This window comes from Copadichromis virginalis, linkage group LG2 (assembly GCF_057382275.1).
Source record: "Copadichromis virginalis isolate Kocher_CV1m ecotype Utaka linkage group LG2, C_Virginalis_male_GT1.1, whole genome shotgun sequence".
Classification (NCBI taxonomy): Eukaryota; Metazoa; Chordata; class Actinopteri; order Cichliformes; family Cichlidae; genus Copadichromis; species Copadichromis virginalis.
This window is the reverse complement of record NC_140619.1, coordinates 37,021,306-37,047,111: the sequence shown is the minus strand read 5'-3', so window position 1 is coordinate 37,047,111 and position 25,806 is coordinate 37,021,306. Positions and strand designations below refer to the sequence as shown.

Here is a 25,806-nt window from a genome sequence, read left to right as displayed (position 1 = left end):
TTGTGTGCATTTGGTTAATAGTTTGTTTTAGGTTGCCCCTTTGATAATAATCCTACTGTAGTTAGCTGTATGAGCTGTGGAAAGTGTATGTTGTGGCTGCAAGGTTTTTTACTCAAACAATGTAAATGCTCAAAATTTCAGCAGCTTTATTAATAATTCAGCTGCCCAGCACACACAGTGGAGTCCTGGCTTGTTCTTCGACATAAAGCAGCATTCTAGGCAAATCTTTTTCTAGGATGATGCACTGTGGGCAATACTGAGGCTAGATAGTCGTTCTGTGTATAAACTTTCATTTATAAATATATTATTGAGTGTTGGAACTCTAATCATTTGAAATGTAGCGATAGAGTCTATTATTTTCATACCCCTGACCCCATCTTAACAGGAGTGGCAATGGCTGGAGAGAAGTGTTATTGGCCAATTTGCCTTGTTAAATTCCCCCAGAGATGAATATGTGGGGCCTGACAATGGGAACTAAGTCTGTGTGGTGATTCCACTCAATCAGTGGTGCACTGACAATCTGTCTTGACAATCCGGGAAAAGAGGAAATATGACACAAATGTTCTCATAAATCTATTTAGTATAAGGCATAGCCAAGGGCAAAGTACTTTGGAGCCTGTGAGAGGGAAAATGGAGAATGAGGGGAGAAAAAAAAAAGATGAACTCTGAGGATATTAATACCGCTGTGAATATATCTATTATCCACATTCATTTCAAGGCACTGCAGCATAATAAAGCAGTGCCCATTTCCCATTTAAACTCAGAGCAGTACTTGGCTCTGTATTACGTAGACAAAATGCCTTTCTCGATATGGTGGGACACAGAAAGGATCATTTGTCTTTTAGTTTTTGTGCAGTTGCATAGAATCATTGGGTTGAGAAGATATTCCCCCCTTGCCAGTCCAGGGATGGGAGGGTATCTTACTGAAGTCAGCTGCAGAAACTTGGGGAATGTGAAGAATAGACATTATTCAAATCAAATAAGTACTGCTGCAATAGACAAAAAGCTTATTTATTTCTCTTTTTGGCCAAGAGACTTGCTTTTCGTTATTAGAAACCCAAGTTGACTCATGCAGACAGACAGACAGACAGACAGACAGATCACTTGCTGTTAAAGCGATAGTACTCCTGTGTAAGAAACATAGACCTATTTACCTGGTTTTAGAGCTTCATTTGTTATCAGGTCTGTTTCCCTTGTGGGTACCTTATTCAGCACCAAAGAGGCATTCCCCAGTTTTGTCATCAGTTCTACTTTTTTTCTGTTTTGTGTGGTGCATTTGCATTGGATAAGGAAAGACTGTGTTATACTCACACTCAGATAGGATTTCAGGGCAATATTAATTTGATTAGCACAATATAATTATATTCTAATAATATTCATCAAATGGAACTAAAATGAAATGGGTCATTTGGCAAATTTTCACTTGTATTTTAGGCACTTTTTGTTCTTTATTTAGACTATAAAGGTGCAGATTTGTGCTTATTATTGCTCTCATACAACACCTCAGTGTTATATAAGATCGTTATCAGTATTTTTATGGACATGGCAGATTCACATGCTAATAAGTACATAACCTCTGAAAATGTTAGAAACTACTAAAGGTCTCCAGGTAATACTAGGTTGGATGAGTCTTGGGCCACCCCAAGCAGTGAAAAACAACAACAGTAATCTATTTCACAGACAGTTAAATCTTCCTTTGTAGATTTGTAGGCACACTTTTCATTCTTGCTTAAAAGTAATTGAATGACAATCTGACTTAGGTGCATATTAATATTCTCAATGGGATTTCCATTTGCCTTTTAATCATGGGAGTTAATAGGGTGTAGTATGGGGCTCATAGAAGTGGAGCATTTCGACGCTGTTGTAATTTATAAAGTGGCAAATCTGAAGAAACTTTTTAATATCTATTTTAACATGTAATTAATGTGATTTATACAGTTGTTTTACAAAGAATATCATTTTAATTTACAAGCTTTGGTAAACTGTCCACAAGAGCTGAATTCCTTTGGGATGCCTCCGGCTGTAGAGAAGCTGGTCATGACTTTGGAAACTTTGAAGGTAGAAGCACCTGATCTCTAAGGAACATAACCTCGGTCCTTGATGGAGATTCACCTACCAGTGGTACATTGACCTAGAGTGCACACCTGAGACAACAGTAGACTGGCTTTGTCTTTGTACTTATAAATCCTAATCAAAGGGTGGTTTTAAACCCCTTTGAACATCTATAGAAACACTGAAGATTTCAGCTCACTGATGCTGTCTACAAGGAAAAAAGGAGAGGAAGTGGCCTACTCCTGACACGCAGAGCTGGTAGAAAAATTGTGCACACCAAGATGACTTACTCGAGTCACATTTTTCGTTTGCTTCTTAGTAAATCTCCCATCAGACTTAAATGCTGAAAACCTATTTAGAACCAAAACACACATTAGCTAATCGACAACCTTTTTTCATTTTGAAATATGACTTGAAGAAATGTTGTTTAAGAACTATTTAAAAAGAGGTAATTTTATTATTGAATAAATTAGAGATGGCACGATACCACTTTTTTATGTCCGATACCGATATCATAAATTTGGATATCTGCCGATACCGATATGAATCCGATATAGTGTTTTTTAATCAACAAAACAGTTTTTTTAATATCTTGCTGCATTTTGTATAAGTTCATACTCAAGTTTAAAACAACAACTACACTAAAGCTATTCTGTTATACCTGTATGCAAAAAAAAAATATTTCATAGTTCAGCAATACTGATCAATCTAATAAACTTAAACCTGCACCATCCTCCCTATTCTGGTATTTTAAAGAGTACTTAGCGTAAATATTAAGCAACCTAACTAATAGGGTTCCAACTCCCAGCAACAACAAAAATAAATAAATAAAAAATAGGGAACCACCCCTCACGCTCCACCTCATGATGCTTAATCGACGTAATCAACCTTAATTTGATGCAGTGTGAAAAAAAAAATGCACAGAAATCAATTATTTTTCAAGAAATATTAAATAGATTCAACATCTTTCTTCAACAAAATTGCAGACTGCACAGATGGTACCTTCCCAAAGGAAAAAGTACTATAGCTTACTAGGGTATATTAGACTTAATAGTCACTATATACAGTAATGGACTTCTATTCATTTTACATCAAATTAAAACTTTGGGTGTAAGATTCGGATAATTATTTATTAAAAGCTCGACATTTTAAATGAGAATAAGAAAGAAAAGTATGTCTTTGTGCCCCCTTTTCCCTGTTCATGCCCTATCGGCCCCCCTGGCTAAACTTTGCTAGATCCGCCCCTGCACAGTTACCAGCGTCAGCTACGTAGAAAAAGATCCTCGAGTAGAAAGTAATATTAAATACATTCTAACAACAGCTGATCAAGCTTAAACGTGCTGCTGTTGTTCAGCCGATGGTTTCCTCTTTCTGGTGCAAAGTGGGCCAAAAACAAACCAGAGAGACGGACTCGCGACAGAAAAGCCGATCAGCTGATCATTAAGCAGTTTCATGATTGAAGTAGCAGCGAGAAGAGGCAGTCGCTCCATATATCGTTTGGTAAGCTTAACGCAGGAATGCTTTACAAACATTCAGAGATGGACTTACACACTTGCTTTACTTCTCTTGGGGATAACTTTGTCGGAGATGACATGCCGGGTTGCTAGCGAAGCTCCACATGCTATCCAGACCACCGACAGGTCCCGCATGCCACAGCCGCTCTATCACGTGATGCATACTGCTCCGACGTGCTAACGTTCTGAGGTGAGTTACGGCGTGTTGCAAGTTTTGTGAGGTGCTTTCGTGATATTTAATGGATCGGATTACATTTTTTATTTTTCTCTGATATCCGATCCAGTAATTTAGGTCAGTATCGGACCGATACGTAATATCGGATCGGTCCATCTCTAGAATAAATATTCTTTAGTGCTATATAGGGCTGCCACAAACGATTATTTTGATAGTCGACTAGTCACCGATTATTTTTGTGATTAGTCGACTAATCAGATCATCATCCATTGAACGTAAAAGTACAGCTTATTGCACCAGCAGCATCTGCTCTTATATAACTATCATTAGCTTACAGCTTTAAGTGTTTAAGGTCTGTGCTAACTAAAAATAAAGACAAGATGATAGTTTATTAAATTTGAATGAAATCTGCAGATTGTTTTGGTGAAGTTTAATAAACTCCTTGCTATCTAAAATATAACAGGACACTGGAGTATATTCTGGAGCATCTCACACTTCTGATGATCAGCTGTCTGCTTGATGTTTATTCAGCTGTGTAAAAACTATAACTTTAATCTCAGCCAAACCGATTTACTCAGGAACAAATAAAATACTAAAAAAAAGCCAAACAATAACATTGTTAAGTTATCTAAGTGACTCATATATCATGTTTAACCTGAGCAGCGAAAGACGGCGGTGGGTTTGAAAACGATTTGCCGGGAGTCCGGTGTTCTCACAGCTCTAGTTAGCCTAGCCCCCGGCTCGCTATCGAGCTAGTGGGTAACAGACGTCTCTGAAAACGTCGGAGCGCTTTTGAAAGTATGTGGCGTCTTGATAAACTGAGCAGATATTTGAGGTTTACACAGCTACATTCTCGCCTGAACATATGTTAAACGTTTATTTTGTGACCCAGAAAGAATAATAAGAGTAATATTAAAACTAACTAGCTGCCGCCATTGTTGGAAACTGAGCTGGGCTGCGCTATGAATTCTGGGACACAGCTGCTTCTTCTTCTTCTTCTTCTTCGGGGTTTAACGGCAGCTGGCATCCTTGTACATGCAGTGCTGCCATCTTCTGTTTCAGTCCATTATTACACTCTTAAATCCTGCTACTTATTCCTGCGTCTTTTGTGATCTTACAAAGCTTCAAACGACGCGTCGACTATTAAATCAGTCGTCGATGATTTTGATAGTCGACGTAATCGTGACTATTCGACTAATCGTGGCAGCCCTAGTGCTATACAAATAATTACAGCCTTGGGAGTCCTGAAAGTTGCTTTAAACTAGACATAAATAGTGTATTTTTTAAATACCATAGCAGGAATGCTTTCATTATTTGCAACCTTAGCCATCAACTTTATGCTATGATAATTGTAAAAAAAAAAGATAGTTTGCTGCATGGTAAACACTAAATGCACATTGTTGATTTAAACATGTGATGCACACCGATACCAATATCAAGTACACTTGACCAGTAGTCATCTTAACAGCCACCATGACTAGAAATGGAAACAATTTTCTTACTTGTTGCTGAAAGTATACCCTTCCCTGGACCTGAAAGTAATAGAGGAGGATCAGCGAGGCCAGCAGTGTAAATGGACAGTCTGTCATGAAGAATATTAGGAACAGGAAACAGACCTGTCTAGCTCCACCAGCACAGGATGAGTGATGAGCTCTAGAGAGTTTTCGTTTTTTCTGTGCTCACTTCATGGTGGATGAGTAGTTCATTGTAAGAGCAAAACAACTATTCTCTTTCTTCATTTTTTTTGTTCTTTTTATTTTTTCTGTCCATCTCCCTTTCTCTCCACCTCTGATTTCTTACATCACCACTTTGGCCAGTGAGTATGACTGTAGACAGAGATAGACACATGCAGGGAGGCCAGCAGCCCTGCTTAGCATCAGGCTTCAGTCTGTGGCAGGAGAATTCAATGAGAGCTGACAATGAGACCAGGAATGAGAATAATGCTTTTTGCCAGTCTAGAAATTCAGGCTGTCGCAGTAGACCATTTTCAATGCTGGGAGTGTTCCAGTAGCTGAGGTGAACAAGGAAGCTCCATTTAAAAAAAACTAGATTTTTCTATACTAACACAGCAAGAACCATTCTTTCCTTAAGATGAAAATAATCGTAACATAATTGCAATAATTTAATATCTGAGCAGATAATATTGCACAATTATTGTTATAATGACATATTTTTTCCTCAAAAAATGTACATGATTTTTAATAGAAAATATAGTTTACTGCTTTTGCAGATCTCTGTTTCATTTACATATATATATATATGTTAAGGACTGCAGGCCTTCATAGTATTTATGTACCACAACATCATTTTTAGGGGTGAGGCAGTGTTTGTTTGCAAGATAGCCCTACAGTTGACCATTTACTAATTGCACTAGTATGTAGGGAATGCTCCAGTACCGCTCAGATAAATGTTACAATATTCTGTACTCCTCAGAGATTTCGGTCTCCATGTAGCAGTTTCATGAAGTCATTACAATGCTCGACATTTCCATTGACTCCGAATATTATCACAAAGCTTGATTTATATGGTATGCATTGTGCAATGACAAAAGCATATGACACGATGCATTTGACCTGTCATAGCAAGGTTTAAGCAACAGAACTAAGAAGTCATTGACAGGAGTTTTTACTAAACATTGGGGAACTTTGAAGTTGTTTTTCATCTAGAGAATTGTGATAGCATGTCTGTCAGGCTATTCTGATAAGAAAGATGATGACGATTGTTGTACAAATGAGCCGGAAATTGAGTTTTCTCTGAGGTGATCCCTGCACTCTCCTGATAAGGCCCTGTTGCAACATTACAATAACAAGTGCAAGGATTTGTGATATTAACTGACTGAAAGAGCGTAATCCACAGTACAATATGCCCACCCAGTTAAGGATTTATGTTATGTGCTTGTGTGATGCTTCAGTGGTAAGGTCTATATTTAATAGGCTAAGCTTGCCAAATAGGTATGACACTATTGTTCAATAGTCATTTTGGCATCAATGCATTTACTTTTTATTTACCCAGTCATTTACTTTTAGTTCAAAAACTGGAATATAAAATTTTATTTTTGAAGCCCAGACTGTTGAACACTTCACTTCTAAATACGGTGTGGAAAAGTATTTTTCATTTGGATTCAGAAGTCAACTTATAATAATCTAACACAGAAAACAGTGTTTTTATAGCCGAATGCCACAAACGACTTTGAAAAACAGGATAATGTCAAACAAAATAGCAGAGTGCTAATAATTTTACACAAGGACAATCAGTGATTAATTAATATCAGGGAAATTTTATACCCAATTCCACAGATTTTTTTTTCTGAGTGTCAGGAAGCAACTAACAAGCCACCTGTTGAAAGAACTTCAGATGTTCAAAAAGTTTGCTCAAAAATCATTTGTGCTTTAAATAAATGGGGAAATTAATTTCAAACTACACTTTTAATTGCAAATTTTCTGTCAGATGGGAATAGAGAAATTACTTCCAGTTTGTCACATATATGTTGCCATTAGGTCCGATAAGTCCGAAGCTTTTTCAACATGTATAGCCTTTATCTATTGAGCCGATTCTAGTTCTCATTCTTGTTGTTTCACACGCAGGAGTCACACCATGACGCGGAGGAAAAATACACATTATAACAGACATGCTATTTACCCAGAAAAGCAACACATAATTTACTGACTAGGTGGTCATTGCGGTAAAGTGCCTCTGTTTTGCTCTCCATGCTTCACTGCATGCTCTGCCTCTATTGACCACTGTTTGAGAAAACGTGTCTTTGGATGAAATGCTGTCATAAGAATCTGAGCAGCTTTCGCCATCTCCTGTGCAATTGTGGGGGTGAGAATTGATTCTGGATTCTAAATTGAGTATTTTTTTTTATCATGGGTTTTCATCAATATATAATATAAGAGCATAGGCAAACATGACAGTGCTACTCACTGGAGTCTTACTAGGCCCAGGGGAACAGATTCCTATGTGTCCCTTTTAGTTAACACATGCCACTGCGTGAAGATTCCACCATCACTCCTTTTTTAACCCTTTAAGACCTGCCATAGAACCAAGTCCGCCAGAGCTTATATTATATTTTTACAGGCTGTGGAGCCATTTTTTGGAGCATTTCAAGTTGCTATACATCAATACAACCATTATAGCCCAGATTTTAATAATATGTCTGCATTAAGTGCATAGTAATTACATAAATTGCAAAAAAGTGCAATAAACTACAAAGAAATTTAAAATCATTTTTGATTTTTTAACATATATTTTTAGTTAGAGAAATTTAAGAGGCTTATCCCTCAAAACTGTAAATACAAAAAAGTTGCACAAACTAGTTTCCCACCAAAGGAAATTTATTTTAAGTGTCTTCATAGTTTTATTTTTGAAATACACCAATTTTTATATACTGCAGGAAAAACGAAAATAAATATTACAGTGCAAATTTGCAAAATAACAGCATATGCATCAAAATAAAATATTTCCAGCAGTGCAATATGAGTCCTAAGCATCCCAGAAACAACACAGAAAGTCATAAAGTCAAAGATAACTTTTAAAAACACAAGTATAGGCTCATGAGGCCCTGATGGTAAAAAACTACATTTCCGCAAAATGACGTCACTTCTGGTTTCGGGCAGGTCATGGCGGACATGTGATCGTTCACGCTGATGGACGTAGGAAGTGTTACAAACAGCTGATCGGATCGGCAAAGCGTGTTTCTGGAATATTATGTTTTTGTTCCTGCAAGCGCTTTTTATGCAGTTTTTGCAAAGCTGTATGTGGAAGGAAACCGTGACCGAGGACAAGCTGATGGCATAAGATGTAAGTACAACTCCTCTGGTTTCATATGCAAAAAAAATTATTGCGCTAGCTCACGTGGTTGCAGTGCTACCGGGATTTAAAAATAGTTACGCCGCTCCGACCGGCTTTAAAGGGTTAATACACCTGAGAGGAACGAAGACGTGGCAGTACATTTGCTGCCTATGTTGAAGCTTTCGCTGTATGTGTTACATTTAGGTCTACCAACATCGTGCTTATCTTCATCTGTCACCTTCCAAATGGTTGTTGCCACACATTTTCTTTACATTATGCAAAATTGTGCACCAGTGACTTGATGATGCTTTACAGCTGAAGTCTGAAGTATGGGGTTGGAATTTTCAACTGGATTGCTCCCTAAAGTTGGACTTCCAACATGGAAAGTCAGAACAGCCGCTTACATTTCCTCGGTTTTCTAGAATCACTACTAGTGCACACCATGCAGAAGTTTACTGTTCTCTGAGCTCTGACTCTAAGGCAAACAGAACGCAGCATTGTAGCAGACTCAGCTATATCGTTGTGAACTAGTTTACAAGTTGGTAAATCATCCATTTTTCCTCATCTTTGTGTATAAAAGCAACTGCTGTTGTTGATCATATACTAGATAAATCCACTATCATATCAGAAACTGCTTCTTTTGTGCTGTATGAACTGTATTGTGTTTGTTTGGCTTTGAGATGTAAATCAGACCAATCTCCTCTAATTTTGTCCTCGGGCCTTGTGAAATGAGTTTAATTTAGCAGCAAGCCCTTTATTTAAAAAATAAATCTAACAGGTCCGCACGATGACCTTTCTCTTACATGTTGACGATTTACATTTTCCACCTTCTTTTTTTTTTTACAGCTCTGTGATATGGAGTCACACTGTGCAATCCATATTCAAATATTATTTAAATCAGTTGCTCCACATTTGCATGTGAAATTGAGAATTTGAGGCCAGGTTGCCTGCATACTGAGCAGAGGGATAACCTTCATTGGAGATGGGGATGATATTGCAAATTAATGGGACAGGGTATTAATAATTGTCATGAAAAGGAGGTTCTATATTGCCCACCACCATAACAGAGTGTTTTCCTCCCATGTAATGAGTATGATATCATTTCCACCTCTGTTGCTTTCATCTCAGGAAATAATGATGCTCTCTTCAAATAAAGACAGTTATGGCGTCACTCTTGCATTAAACACAAGACGGTGGCTTCCACAAAAAATGCCTTTCATATTTAGGGGCAGAATACAAAAACATAAATAAATCGACTTGCCTCAATTTCTCCCAGGAAAACAATACCATAGGTTGTCTGTGCAAGATATGAAGTAACATCATGTTTTAAAGTTCGGTGACCTTTAGTAGCTGTGTGAATTAGTGCATGTAAAATGTCCATTGGTGGGGTAGAAATTTGCACCCCAGTAACCAAGAAAGATATCTTTTATAAATTTAACAAACAGTCGTTGCAACTTAAACTGCAGTCTGTTCCTAATCAACACACAAGACAACATGCAAGAACTTCAAAGGGCGGGGTCTGTGTGGGCAGTTCACACCTTTTGCGAGACTTCGTTTTCTTCTTTTGACTGTAGCTAGTTCTTCATATCTATAGCAGGTCGTTATCATGCTGCAGAAGGAATTTAGTGGTCAGTCACATGTCGACCCAATGGTACTGCATAATGGACAAGACCAACACTTTCTCCGTTATACTCCATATTTATTTATAGCGTTATTATATGCCACTACAATGTGGTTATTACTTGTAGAGTACTGTCTGACTCTATAGATGGTGCATGGCATAGTTCGAATAACCAAGGCGTATGTATATAAAGATAACCATCTTTACAAGCCAATAATCCAATCAGCAAATTTCCTAATTTTCTGTTAAATTTGTTTATGATAAATTTTGCATGCACCAATGAGATAGGTGAAGAACGAGGTCAAGTACGTGAAATTTCTTTTCAGCTTCTACAACTAATCTGTAACCCAAGTTATTAAGCAAAATAGTAATAAATAAATAATAATAAAATTTCTGTGTTTGCTATTTAGGTATAGAAGATGACCTAAAATGTTTATTTTATTTTATTTGCATAGCTTAAAGCTATAGTTTCCTAAAGCTCCACTGTTCATTTGGGTTTATTCATTATTGTGTATTACAACTGATATATAATTTTCAAAGTCCATGCAAGTTGTAATCTACTATTTTGACCATGATTCAAATATCATGATTGTAAAAATGTGAATACCTGTTTAATGGTCAGCTGCAATTCAGGTGTCTTGCTATCACCAGTTTTCCTCTCCTTTGCCTTGACATGGCATACCAGCTGAGACCTGCTCTTTACCGAAAGGTCTGTTTTTATTCCACCAAATGAAGCAGAGGTAAGAAGGGACAGAATCGATTGTTGCAGGCCAAATTGAACCTGTGTCGAGCTGCAGGCAGCCACAAGATAAAGCCTCTGACGCTGTCTGCTGTGTTTATCATCAGGTGGCCTTTTCTGTGTGTGCTATGCTGCGATTTTGATGTGTTAAGTCATAATAGGGGAGCCACCATTCTTTGGAGGGGCTGCCAATAAAATCTCAGACAGAGGGGATTATGTTTCATGTCAGCCCATTATTGTTTCCAGCTTCCCCTGTACACTTTTTTCTTTACCTGGAGAGGCCTCTGCCTCAGTTTTGCAGATTTCTATTCTCCTCTGCCCTGCTTACCCTTTGTTTATATTAAGAATGAAAACTTTTAAATGCTGCTAGTCTTCACTTTGACCAGTTAAGTATTATATAAGGGCATGTTCCTCACTGATTTTTTTTTCCGCTTTGAAATCCATCAGTCCAACTTAATCAAATACATGGTACAAACCTAAGTAATTCTAAATAGCTGAAGACACAGCAGTCCAATTCTGTTTTTCTGCTGGCTCAGTCCTCATTTAAACTGTTTGCATTTTTGTCAGAGAAAGCTTTGTTTAATATTTGGTAGAGAGAGGAATATGGTGTGGGATTTCTTATGTATTTATTTTTTTAAGTAACTGGTCTGACACTCCTTGTGATTGTTGGTCTCCATCAGATTGCCATAGTCCCCCATAGTTTACATGGAAGATATCAGGTTGTCTGCAAACCGTTGCCGACTACTGGCCAAGCTGTACTTAAACCTGAAAAAGTGAAAAGAAATCAACATCATCATCAAATGAACAGAAATCAAAAATACTTCCCTTCAAAGTAATAAATAAATGAAAAACATTCTTGGATGGTTTAGAAACATTCAGCCGTTTAGGTCCTTGCACAGAAGCTTACCTGTACACAAATACTGACTCTACAGCTGCCATGGCAACAGGATGGGTCTTTTTTGAGCAGTTTTCTACTCAAGATATACACAAAGGTTCATTGCATGCTACTTTATAACATCATTTGTAAAGGTGATGCTGGTCCTCTGTGTTCACATTTGTTCGTCTGCCATCGTGTGTTATCTTATGCTGCTTGGTACTTGTCACCAGAATAACAACAAATTACCCGACCTAATGTAATGAAATTTTATGGAAAAGTCAAGCTTAGGCAATAAAGGACCCTATTAATATTTATTTAATATTTAGCTGCTTCCTTTAAAATTGTGAGATAGCCAAAAAGCTTCCAAAGGCCAATGCCCTATGCTTTACCAAGATATGAGCAAGTTATTGTTGCTGGCTGTTACCTTACTCTGTCACTTCAGCTGTATGAACTTGAGAAGGGTACATTCATGGTTGTCTATATTTTAATTACGTGTGGCTGCAAAACTATGAATGGAGAGTTTTTGCATATGCATCTTGAGCATGAGCACTTTTTGATTACACAGCAGGACCCCAATTACAGGAGTGACATTTTATTTTAATTTGACTTGCTATTCACAGTTCAAATCAGATGAGGCATTGTCTAAATGAAGTTTAAAACCAAGAAGGAGGGAAAGTCCGCTTGAAATTTGCCTGCAGAAAAACGTTCTCCCTCCTGTGACTGGAATCATTTTATTATAATAATTCCCCCAGGACATATTTTACAGACACATTTATGATACTTAGAAGGTTAAAATTTCATTTAACTGGTGACCTATATTCATGGAGTGTCTAGCGTGCATCTAGAGCAACAACAGCTTTTAGCAAAGCCTAAAGCTGTTGGTTATTACAATAGGGTGACTGGCTGCAAGCTACAAACCCCCTGTAAGTAATGGGTAAATGGGAAAGCACAGTGAGGCTGCTGTGGGCTACTAGATAACAGCAGAAACACCCCAGTATTGTATATCTTTTGCAATTTTAGGTCCATTGTGTTGTTGGTAGTCTTTTGGCACTTGTAGCAGTCCACTCTTTAACTATATAAAAACGATATAACCTCTGCAACTACAATCACTTAAAATACCCTTTAACATATTTATTTGTTATGTGATTATCATTTTGTTTATCTATGCATTGCGTCCCAGAATAAATGGTTAACTGATTTAATAATTCCTACAGAATCTTTGCAAATAGAAAGAGTGATTTCAATAAGAATCTCTTCTTTAGCTGACTGAAAGACATTGCTGTAGTGTTGCAGTGCATCTGTCTTTAAAAAGACACTTGCAGATTATATTGGTTCAAAAGTTGGCTACATTGGTTATATAGAAAGAAGTGAAATGGACTAGTGTACAAATTGGCGAAGGCATGTGTGATGTAGACCAAGGAAATTGTATTAATTACCTTAATAATTGGCCCCTACATTAAAGGGATCTCATGGCTTGGTTATTCTTTTGGGGGCCTTTATTTACTTGGTTTTACTTCACTTGTTCTCACTTGTTATCAATAAAAAGCTCTTCCTTAAGGATAAAATGTTCAATTAAATTGGTAGTGGTTGCCATCTGCAAAGGTTTTAGATTACAGTGTGTCTTCTTCACTTGACATGAAGTCACCAGTTTTTATCAGATGTGGTCAATAGATAGTATTTTACATGAAAGAGTAAAGTTCTTTACATTTTGCCTCTCATTTACAGAACACCAATACACCAATGTTTGGAACACATTAAACTGTGGCAGCTTCCTGCATTGTGTTATAGCTCTAACATAAAGGAGCAGTCATCCCACCCCTCTCTGCAAAGACAAACAAGTTTATGTAACAAGTGCAGCGTCTAAAACATGAGCCTTCTTTGGGTTTCCACTCACAGTCCCATCCATTGAATTTAGTTGGACAGCAAGCCAATGTTAGAAGCACTATATGTAAAGGATTATGGTACTGACTTAAGATTTCTCTCCACTATTAAAAGGTCTCCTTTATTTCAATTTATATTTTACTCTGTGTGTGCATGCAGGCTTTATATTCAAACTTTCAGTACTGAAGTGGCTTTCAAGGTCCTTTTTCTATTACATTGACTAATGCAAGAGACTAATTGTTTCACATTGTTGCAGGAAACCCAGTCAATTTTCTTAAACTCAGCTATGTGTCAGTTTGTCCTGCCACATATATCACAGTCCGGGATTGCTCCCCATGCTATATTCAACTACTCTGCATGTGGTGGGTAAAAACAAGACAAATAGCCAGTTAATTCATCTCGTAGCTCAAAAGTCTCATTACCCTGCTGATGAGTTTAAGGATTGCCTGAGGTGGAAAGGGACTATGTTTATGGCTCGGCAATCGTGCGTACCAAGTCTCGTCTCCTGAATGAAAAACAAAAGACATGTCAACACTCCAGCCAAATGAATACTGAATACAACCCTGTTTAAATACTTAATGATTCTACGGTTTAAACATGTGTTTCTAAAGGGATCATACGTCCTCTTTATATGGTGACTTCTAAATGAAGACAAATGTGGATTGTGCTGGAATTGATCTGACCTTTCTCATCATGTAAGGGTTATGAATCTTACTGAGTCTACTTTATTAGTGTGATATAGGGACATAGGAAATCCTAATTTTGGTAGCCACATGTAGGTCACAATAAAATTACATGCAGAAGTGGAACAAGCAGCTGGTAACAAAACTATATTAGAAAAAAGGAGGGTTTCGAGCATTTATGAGTTTAAAAAGAAATTAAAAATTTTCTACCAGAAAATGTTTCCACATTTTGTCAGGCTTACCCATTGATTACATAGCACGCAGCATTAATGTATTTATAAGTGTAATCCATCGTTTCCACGATTTGACCTGCATTAAAGTAAAGATAGGCTGGATATTTTTTGTGCTATTGGAGAAAAAATAATAACCTTTTAAAAAATAGCAACAGAGGTCTAAGAGGAAAGTTGAACTGCTTACACTTCCCAAGCCCCCTGGGCTTTTAGCATGTATGAAGCAAGTGAATATGTTGGGAGAGCCTTAGAACAAAGTGTGGAAGGTGCTTTTTTTCTTTCCTTTTCCAGGAAGAACTGTCAAAAGGCTGCACCCCAAAACACCACTCAAGATTTTGAAAAGAACTATCAATCAATTTCCACTGCTACCCAAAACGCACAAGTATGAGTTGCAAAGATTAGGTTTAAATCCAACCTGCAAAGGTTGCTGCATTAAGAATGAGGACTGTACCTTAAACTGAATAATTTAAAATGTATTCCTGCTTCCACTGCCAAATACCTTGTACACAGCTCCACGGCTTCTAGTGAGTTAGCATATTTAAGACATTCAGTTACCTCCACGTCCTCCTCCTGTTGTTAAGGAACCACCTTAACCAGTCATCCGCACTGGAAGATAAAATCTGTTTGCTAACTGGAGGTGACCTAACGTTTAACAGATATCTCGTCACTATGGCTACTTAGTTTAAGGCCAATCAAAAACAGCCTGGCTGTCTTTTCTCCTGAAATGAATACATAATTTAAATCTAAATCAGGGATGACAATGTGATTATGACCGTTTACAGAGCTATACTTGGATAATGCAAAGGATTGCTGTCTGTGTGGATGGTGACAAACACAGAATGATTAAAGGGTGACATTTTAATACTGGACTGAAGAACTTCACTGAGAGCCTGAAGTGAGATCTATCACCAAACTAGACGGGAATTTTCCTTTAAATGCAGATATGCTGGGAGTTTAGTTATCTGTCAACATCTGTATTTTTGTAACCATTGCAAAATAAATGTTTAACAGAGTCATAGACAAGTTAGACAATAACAACAACATGTCATGATCAATAAATCCAGTGTTGTGGAAGAACACTGGAAGAACTTTATCAGCAAAAAGGAAAATGGGGAGGCCAACACAGATTTGAGTCATCGTCCACCCTACACAGTTCTTATGAGTCATACACCATCACAAATGCACAAACACATTTTTCTTTATTAAAAAATCTACAAAAGACTGATGACATTTATCTCTGAATTAAAGGTAGAACGTGGATCTTCAGCCATACATACAGTGAATTTATGTCTGAAAAGCTCTCACTAAGTACACATCAGGCACATTTTGTTTTGTCATAAAAAAAAAATCACCTCATGTAGTGCATACATATTAAATTTGAAGAGATGCATTTATGGTCATCAGTGTTAGATTTTAGTCTCTGAAGATATTTTTTTCAGTACATACATTTAGTTTTAAGGGGGCCATATTAGATTAACAGTTTTAGGCACTGCAATAATCCATTTCTATCTTCATGAGAAAATATTGCTTTAAAAAAATCCCAGGATTGGTTTAACTGATACAAGTAGAAGTTTTATCTATTACGTATATTTGTTTAACTACTGCAGAGAAAGTAGTTAAACTTCTTACTGTACCTGATAGACATGCTGTATATTTATATCAGCCATCTTTATTAAGATTTGTGTAAATATGCCCAACTACAGACTTTGATCTGTGTGGCTCTCCCAGAGGGAGCTCTTGCGCTACAAATGGGAGGAGAACAGAGGCCAGAGAAACTGAGTAAAGAAGAGAAGTAAGAGTGACTAACATTAATTTAAAAAACAATAGGAAAACTAAGAACTGTTTTTGTTTCTTTTCCTTTATTTTGTCTTTTTCTTCTCCTCCTCATCATTGTTGTTTTGCTGAAAATTCATAACACTTCCACCTGTCCCTCTGGAGTAAACTGAGAAGAAATTACGGTAGGTTATAATTAGTATACATTTTTGCCATCTTCAATTTTTAAGTAATAGAAAGAAAAAAAATCTCATTTTAAAAAGTCGCTTCTCTTCTGTGAATATGCACCGGTGAACTGTAGATCATGATGGGATGTCACTGACAGGTTTTCTTAGATAAATAATAGAAAAATATCAGTCAAGTTCATGACCCTCTCCCACAATTTATCCTCTTCTCATTCTAGTGTTCCCACAGCAGTTGGCCTTTCTTAGTCTAGACTCAAGCAAAACCTTTGATAAGACTGAATGTAAACTAGTTAAATAGCAGCAATATTGTCCCACAGATTATTACTATTACTATATGTAGAAATCAGACATATTTTTATTGCAATTGAAAAAAGTGTTAACCTGAACTCGGCACAAAGCATATTTTGTACTTCTTGCATCATGTGTAGTGTATCACATATTTACTAGAATCCAGCAGTTTTCCTTTGCTCTTGTGCTGATGCAGTTGCTCTTTCTTTTAAGATTAACTGTATTAGAAGATGTGTGTTCAGGGGCGCACGAGCACGAACACACCCTTGGGCATACGCCCTGGTAATTGGTGCTTGCAGCTACTGCATATTAATTGACATTGTTATATTCAGTGTTAAATATTTAAAAGCTGGGATTTTGTTGTTGGTTCAGTTTGAATCTGTTTTTTTCTTTCCCTAAGTTTTTTTTTCCAGCTCTCTCTTCTTTTTTCTTTCTTTCTTTTTTTTGCAAAAGTTCTCTGATTCTGAACTATAGTGCATTGCTGTGAAGAAATATATTTATAGATTTCAGGTCAGTTAATAACTGAAGTAAGGTTTTGGTGTCTTGGATGTAGAAATAGCAAGTTAAGTGTTTCCCTTTAGAGGTGTCAGGTGAATTACCTTTAGCCATGTGATAAGGTGCAACTTTGAAGTTGTGAATGAGGTTAGAGGCAAGACTCAACCTCTGCAGGCTATCATGATGACTTGGTATGCCACACCAAGTCATATCCATATCCATCTTACTGTGAATGCAGTCCTGTTTGATGTATTTTAAGTTAGTCATTTCCTTCATTATTATTTTGAAGTTATACATGTGTGCATTTCCTTTTGTGTGTGTGCTTCCAATTCAGCGTCAGCCAAACTGTGGTATTGTGATGAATTGTGGCATAAATACATACTTTAAAAGGCATTCAGGCATTTGTTATTGTAATTAATTAGTAGTTGTACTTGTAAGTGTGACTGAAGCATCAGCATGAGAACATAGCTGAGGTTTTACTTATTCTGCTACTTACCCAACAGCACACTTATTTGGATAACCTAGTCAGCCTAACATGAGTGCAAACATGCATGAAAGATGGAACACATGCTTGCCTCTTCAAGCTACGGTAACTCAGCTTCCATTGGTGTTTTTCATACACCTTGCCTTAAAATCAGTTACCCTAACCGTCCAGCTGTATATTCCTAACTCATAATTTTCTGTTGTTGGCATGTCACAAGAAACGTATCATAACAATATCAAAGAAAAACACGTGTTGACAAAGAGAAATTACCATCTTCAGGTGCATTTAGGTTGCTGGCTGTCAGGAGAGAAGAGGTAAACCATTGTACCCCTTTTGAGATCCTCATTCTTTTTATTGCAGAGGGCATAGACTTACATATAGCAGCAACACATCACCCTGACTGATTTCTTCAGCACTTCCCAGGGAATTGTCATCACCCCAGGTCAATGTCTAAACTTTCCCATGCATCAAAATATATTGTAATTGACTCCATTTGTAATTCCTCCAGAGATCTGGCACTGGGCTGTAGCTCTGATGGCTGCCAAAAGCAATAAAGTCTCATAGACATGACCCCCATTGCAAACAAGCCCTGCTTCTAGATCGGGAGGAACAGTAAAGTGTGTGTTTTTTGGTGCCTGGCTGTACGTTTCCGATTGGCTGCAGCCCATACTTCCATTCAAATGTCATAATTAAAAAATTATGCAGTCATGTTTTATTCTTCTTGGTTTAACGTTCATATCTCTCCTTCTCTAATTTTGATTGATCTGGTAGCTTAAGAATATTGGATATGGTGACACTGCAAAATTTAGCTGTGTTTTTTTCCAGGATGGGGAGAGAGTGGTGGTTGTAGCGACTCCAGGCTTAACATCTGAGGCCTCTGTTCAGAAGTGATCATAGCAAGGATTTACAGATTAACCGTTACGAATTTAAACCTTCTGATTTTACTCTTCAGGGGGTCATCAATTACAATCAGGCAAACAAATCCTTCATTATGGTAACAGTTTTTCTGCATGAATGCTTTAAGGAAAATGCAAATTAAAAGAGGAAATAGAGCAAAAGCAAGAAGGTTTCATCCTTTTATGTGCAAACAATTAGTGTAAGATTGATGGAAAATTACAGCTGTGACTATTTTTGCACACTGTGCTACTTCCTGCCCTCTGAGTGAAAGTAATAATATCGTTTATCCATACGATGCATCTAAATAATTCAACAAACTGGTGTTTTAATTGTTCACACATGAATAGATCACTAAAGAAGCTATCTTTTGTTCTAGTAAACAACGGGAAACCATACCAAAGGTAGATTATCATTTCCAATGGTTTCAAATTGTACCCTAATATTTACAGGTAATCCTGAGCTCCAACTTTATGCTGTCCATTAAATTTACTCATTTGCGGCTTTCACCTGCCTGCTGTTTTTAGGAGTACATGATTCAAGGTAATCAGAAAGAACAATGTGACTATGTTGTCACAGCAACACTATCACTTTCAGTACTGCAACCTGAGCTGCTTTGATTCCTCCTGAAAAGGAAACACATGCAGTTGTGTTTATCCTCTTGTAGCTTTCCTCTGCTGTACAATAGTCTGTCTCCCACTTCATCTCTTATTTGCTTTCAGGTGCCACCGAGACTAAAGAAAAAGATAAAGGAAAATTCTTTGTCATGTTAAAGTAGAGGTATTTGAAGTAGCACTAATGTGTACAACACCTACTTAGAAACACACACAATCAGTCATTGTCTTGACTGGTAGTATTGCGCTGATCAATAACCAATTTTACTCTGATGTGATGAATATACCTTTCAGCACATATTATGTGTAGCTGGTCATGTGAAGAGTTTACTGAAGGTCATCCTGTCTTTACATGTTGCATAGTCAATGAAATGGTGAGAGCTTTGCGTGGGTAAAAATGCAAGCGTGCCTAAAACTGTTTTGGATTCTCGAAGAATTTAACGCCTATAATCTCCAGAGGCTGGAATATTTTTCCACATATGAAATGCTATTATACTAGCCACTACTGTACCTCTTAGACTTGCAGATTTCAAATATTCACAGAGAATTAATGCAATGGAAAAACAAGTTGATTCAAATGAGAATAGCTTCGGCTGTCACTGTAAAGAAAGGCACCCATTTTTTTTAAACTTTCATTCCTCCCTGCAACATGAATTTCAGTTAAATTGATCCAATATAACATTTGACTTTTTAGTGTTTTATACTCATCCGATTATTAAGTGATGACGTGACGAATCCTACTTCCAGGCCTAAAGTAGTCTGCGTTTAATATGGCTTTTGTGTTGTTAACATGTTTAATGTTATGTATTTTCTTCTATTTAATCTCAAAAAGCTCCTAAAACAGTTAGTGATCCCTGTTGACCTCCCTCGGCTTTTATTACCGCTAATCATTTATTTAAGCTCAGTTTTTAAAACCTTAGGATGTAACTACAGCCCAGCCCATGCAGCAGTATATGAATGACTAACCTCGTATTGTGGATGGATTATCTCAGTTGTTCTCCTGGCTGAAGTTTGGTCCTTTTACAGCATCCTGCCATGCGATTACATTTGTTCCTGACCACCGAGAACACTCACGTTAACTTTTATCGAGTGGAAAAAAAGTTAGCTTGTTTATATTATGCTAACATAGCTGTGTCGCTAGCGGTCACGTAGCACATCATTATATACCAGCTAGCCCAACTTCAGTGACCCTACAAACATCACTGCTGTTTAGTTTTCTGTCTTCATTTATGTTGGAAGTGATAACAGAGCTGTACGTTTTAATTTGTTTCCAAAACCCCGCAGTCAGGACATGCTATATTGTATTTAGATAGAAGCTAGCGAGCTAACTTCCTGCTAACTTCTAACTCCGTTAAATGTCATAAATTCCGTTTTCATGGATGCCTGTTAGTTAAACTCAATTGTTACACCTGGTAGAGCAGAACGCTGATCATTTTATTAAAGATGAAAGACTTTAGACAGTTTTTCAACTCTCAGTAATGCCATAGTGATCGTTTGATATATGGACCTGCAGCGGAGTTTAGACCCAGACACGGCTAGTGACGTCAGACTGAACGATCGGATTGTCATTAGTTTTTGAGATATATTTTAATTAAGAGATCATTTTTAAACCTAATCAACATATAAAATTGAAAAATGCTTTTATGCAGTCTGTGTTTGTGCATCCTTTCTGTGTGTCCCTTTTCCCTGTGTCATATAAATACATTTATTCCTTTGCTAAAGGAATAAATGTATTTATCAATGACCTTCTCTTAAGGATTTATGTTGCATTTGTCTTTGTTTTCATAAGTCTTTAGATTATTTAAAACTTGATCTTTTATGCTGCGTTGGCAGCGATGTTCAAAATAAATCTCTATTTCCTTTGTAACTTTTGGCAGCATTGCAAGAGCATTAGTTGAATGATTGGTATTATTTGTCAATAAATCAAAATGAAAATTGCTCCCCTCAACAGATGACTGAATAGAAGGTTGACATCTTCGCATTATAGCGGTTGATTTGGTATCGTGAGCTACACAGTATTTTTCCCTGGTAGTTTATTTGAGGGAAACAAGGCAAAACGCGATGAAATACATTTTGTCTGCCTTTTGTTCTGAGGAATGACTAATGCCGCAATGGCCAGTTTTACCGAGCTCATGTCAATAAATTAAGGATGTCGTTCGCAGTTTTCCCCTCACTCTGTAATTCATACAGCTTAGAGCATCGCTTTAAAATGGCTTTTGTCTTTTCTTTACTTTCTCTTTTCTTCCTACATCGCCACACATCACTCATCCCTCGCTTCTGTGTGTATGATATATACCTACCTGCCCTCTTTATTTCTCCACTCATCCACTTGGAACATGTATTCAGCGTACAGAAGGTATCACTGTAGCTAATGACATCCCATAAGAATCAATGCTGGATTTTCTACTTACATATACAAATTTATGAAAAGTATAAAGTGGCCTACAGCTACAAATTTAATGCTAAATGCATGTATGCAAGTAATCTGTTATGTAGCTGGGTTTCACTTGTTTCCCATCTGGTTTACTTCCCATGTTAACGTTTCTGTTTTGAATTCCTATGACCCCTCTCTGATCTCATAAAAAACACTATGCTTGGTTCCTATGATCAGTTTTTCAGCCAAGCCATTAGTCAGTACTGTCACTCAATCCACAAAAAAACTATCATAAGCCATAACAAATGACAAACGCATTCCCAGTGGCTTGATGTGAATTTAATTGTTTTGCCTCTTGCTTCATCTGTCCACTGCTCGCTTTCCTTTTTCACCATTAGTAAGTCTGAGATCAAAGTGACAAGCACATGTGGATCTCAGGGGCCCTATCAGTCGAGAAACAGACTATGTGATAGTGTGGTCTTCTCAGTGTCATTCCCAGGAGTCAGTTCTACCAGAATTGAGAAGGAGGGATTGTGAGTCTCCCAGTCTACCCAGCTAGCTAGCTGAAAAGTCTAATAATGACAGTGACCTCACCCATCACTCTCACTGCATTGCTTCTAGACCAATCACAATAGGCAATTTCTGTGTATGGGTGTGTGTTCTAATGGAAATGCAGCTTAGATACCCTTTGTGTTTGTGTCAGACAGTATAGTGCATGCGATCCAAAATATTGCTATCCAATTTTATTGTCAGAAAATGAGAGAGGACAAACTCGAGCTGTGGAACTGATGTAAAGCAAGACAAGGTTGACCCTTATGTCAGTGAGACCTGCCACAGCTTTCTGTTTCTCTTCAGTTACAGACAAAAGGATGTAAACACTCAGCAGATGTCAAAGTGGTGCCAAATATTAAAAGTTGTCCTGGGTTGTTGTATTCAATCTGTACTTGAAACAAATAATAACGAGTTCATGCAAAGTAGAACTGGATGGCCCATTCAAATAACATATAACCTATAAGATATCAGCTGGCAAGACCTGTTAATCAGCAGGATACATGTTACTCTGCCGAGTAGGTAGTTTCATCTGCTTGTGTTTAGTCAACATTGTGAAAAATCAAAGCTAGACTGGAATGAAAGCTGACACTCTTAAGATGAAGAATCCCAGAGGTTCTTGTGACCTCGTGTCCTTTCCTGTTGTGCAAGTCCAGTCAGTGACTTTATGAATGTAGCTTCAACTTACATATCCTCAGAAAGTAAAATAAACCCATGTTTAGCTGACCCACGAACCCTCTTTCACGTAGGTTCACTACCAGCTTCAATTCTTTTTTTTTTCTTTTTTTTTAATAAATAGGACAGGGGGAATGAATGAGAGAAAGAGGGGGAGAGAAAGAAAGAAAACCAAAGGGGAGAAGAGACGGTGAGAAGGGGGGGGAAGAGAGAGAGAGAAAAAAAAAAGAACTCCTGGGTCACCTGTATGGAGAAAAAAACAAAACAAACAAAAAAAACAAACAGAGGAGACAGCAAACAACAAAGAGCAACATAATAATAGAGAAAACAAAGCACCATCACAATAAACTAGCTAGTCATAGATATCAATATTTACTAAATAATAAACGATATTGTGCAGCACGCAAGATAGACAGCGCACAGTGTGCTTTGAGGCAGCAGCCAAGAAAGCTTTAGTCCGCGTCTGTGAATACCCATGTGTGCATACCTGTGTGGATCAGCATGCTTGCATTCCAAAGGTTTCTCCATGTAATGATCTGCTAGGGAGTGTGGGGGGGGCCACAGCCCCGTCCTCCAGGGTGTGAAGCAGGTATGGAGGAGCTTCAGCTTCACTTCTAACTACTCCTATACAAAGATGTTTCTTCTCAATACAGTACAGTATTTTTGTCAACTGTTTCTCTTTTAGTTCTCAAAAGGCTCGGGGCTTACAGTGTACAGGAAGCTCAAAGCCAGCTTAAATAAAAACAAATAAACAGAGATACTTTTAGTCATGTGCTCTTTATACCATCTCCTCATTCCTCTGATATTAAAGAAAGTTAGTTACTGGCTTTCTGATCAGCCTATTTTTCTTTCCTTTCTCAAACTGGGCAATACCATTTAACCAACATGACATATGTTCAGTTTGAGCAAACTGGAATTTGTGTGTCAATAAAACTAAACCCTTTACAGGAACCTAAACATGCCACTGCATCCATGCTCCTGTCCCATTTGATCCCCTAAGACACTGCATGCTGTTTGAAGTCTCTACTTGAAAGGCCTGATCTGAATATAGTGGATTCCACAGCAACTCTGCAAGCAGTGATTACAGACTGATTAATGAGCCACTGCAGACAGGCACACACACCCAATGTGCACACATATTACCACTCGTGCTCACTTTTCTAGGCCATACGCAGATGGATTATGTGGAGTCAGTATGTCACATCGGTCTCCCTCTGCGGTAGATATGTTTGTTTAAATGTTTAACGTTTTCAGGGATGTGTTGTTTTCATCATGGGTTACTCCTATATGGAGCAAGAGCCCGCTCAACTGTTGATACTAACCAGCTTATTGTGTGTGTTTTCACTTTTCCACAGTGTCCGCCGAGATCTTAAAAAGCAGTTTGACCAACATGGAACGGCACATTCAGAGGCTTGAGAATGACATCGAAAACTTCCCCAAAACAGCCGATGAACAAGATAAGTTTGTGGAAAAGATGTCTATATCCTTTTTTTATTGTGTTCATTCCAAGACAATACACAGGTTTGGACGTAAATTTGCTCCCTAACAACATTCGCTTTGAGCGATATTAGGACATTCTTTGTCCTATTTTGTAGCGAGCAGTGGCAAAGTTGTGTGCTGTTTGTGTTCAGCCTGGCTGTGGTAAGCAGTTTAAGTCACTTGGTGTGATAGGTGGCACCCTAGGGAACTTGGGGAATGGATCTGGCTGCCTTGCTGTGAGACGCTGATCAGATCTCCCTCTTCAGTCCTCCCTGGGTCCCAAGAGTGAAATCATGCCTGTGGCTATTTTTACTTCACTCTGCCACTGCTGCCTGTCCCCTGGGGACCTCTAATAGGGACTCTGGCCCCTCATACCAACTTATCGCTTATTCCTGATTTCATCTTTTGGCCGACCACAAACCTCTCCACACAGCCATCCACGAACTCTTTTCTCATGACACCTCTCCTGTTTTGATAACAGAGTGTTTCACTTACACCCAAGCATCTCTAGTCCCAAATTGAATTAGCCATGTCTCTGCACTTTCTTGAATGCCCTTTCTGAGAGGAAAGGTTCTCACTGTATAGGTTTGATCAATAGTGAAAATCAAGTCTGTTGTCAATACCCTGAGGCTAAGGTGCCTTTCATGGGGAAAAACACAGTGAAGCAGTCAGCATGTTTGTCTCTAATGTTATAAAGAAAAGAAAGGATTACTCTCGAGTAATTTAAAACATGAGTGGGTGTTTCCATATGCTAGGGGCTCACACAAAAGTTAACATATAACATTATCTTTACTTCCTTTTATCTGATATCTATTTAGGCTAAATCAGCACAATTGGAGGGACGAGAGCAATAGTCCCTAAAAATCTCTTCAAACCAGAGATGGACATTTACATTTTTACATTTAAAAAAAGAAAAAACTGATGCAGAGGCTTCCCTGGCGGCAGCTACTATATGAAGCAGAGCAGGCAGGCAAGAAAGCTGCTCTTTCCCCCAATGTCAGTATTGATTCCCAGGCTCCGTTGAGAACTAGAGGCTTGAGTGAGAGGAAATGGAGAAGTGTAGATATACTGCAGTATGGTTCCTTTTCACTGTCTGGAGTTCCTCCCCAGAGAATGGCAAAGAGAAACTGGCTGGCCATGACCTGAAACATCACCCCTACCCCACACACCCACCCACCCCTACCCATCCTACCTGACCATGCTGTGGTCCTAGGAATGACGCTCATACAGATTTACTGCAGTAAAACAGATTTTGTGTCTTACTTTGCTAAAGGTTGGAACAATGACATGGTTATATTTTATATTTTATTTTGCAGTGTTGTATTCATCGTTGATTATAAAGTTACTTCCCGAATAACTGGGAGAATAAAGAAGGATGTGATTTTCAGTATTTCATGCATTCTTTTGTGTTAACATGTTAGGATTTATAAAAT

The 25,806-nt window shown here is 37.8% G+C and overlaps 1 protein-coding gene across 7 annotated transcripts in view; it reads left to right on the top strand.

Annotated features, from left to right (window-relative positions):
* diaph2 (diaphanous-related formin 2) overlaps window positions 1-25,806 on the top strand; it is a 373,933-nt gene that overhangs the window by 248,770 nt on the left and 99,357 nt on the right. For all 7 annotated transcript variants that reach the window (XM_085433575.1, XM_085433570.1, XM_085433569.1 and 4 more), the window contains one exon: window positions 24,250-24,374. In XM_085433575.1, coding sequence (XP_085289701.1) covers window positions 24,250-24,374 — 125 coding nt within the window. The remainder of the gene's footprint in view (window positions 1-24,249; window positions 24,375-25,806) is intronic.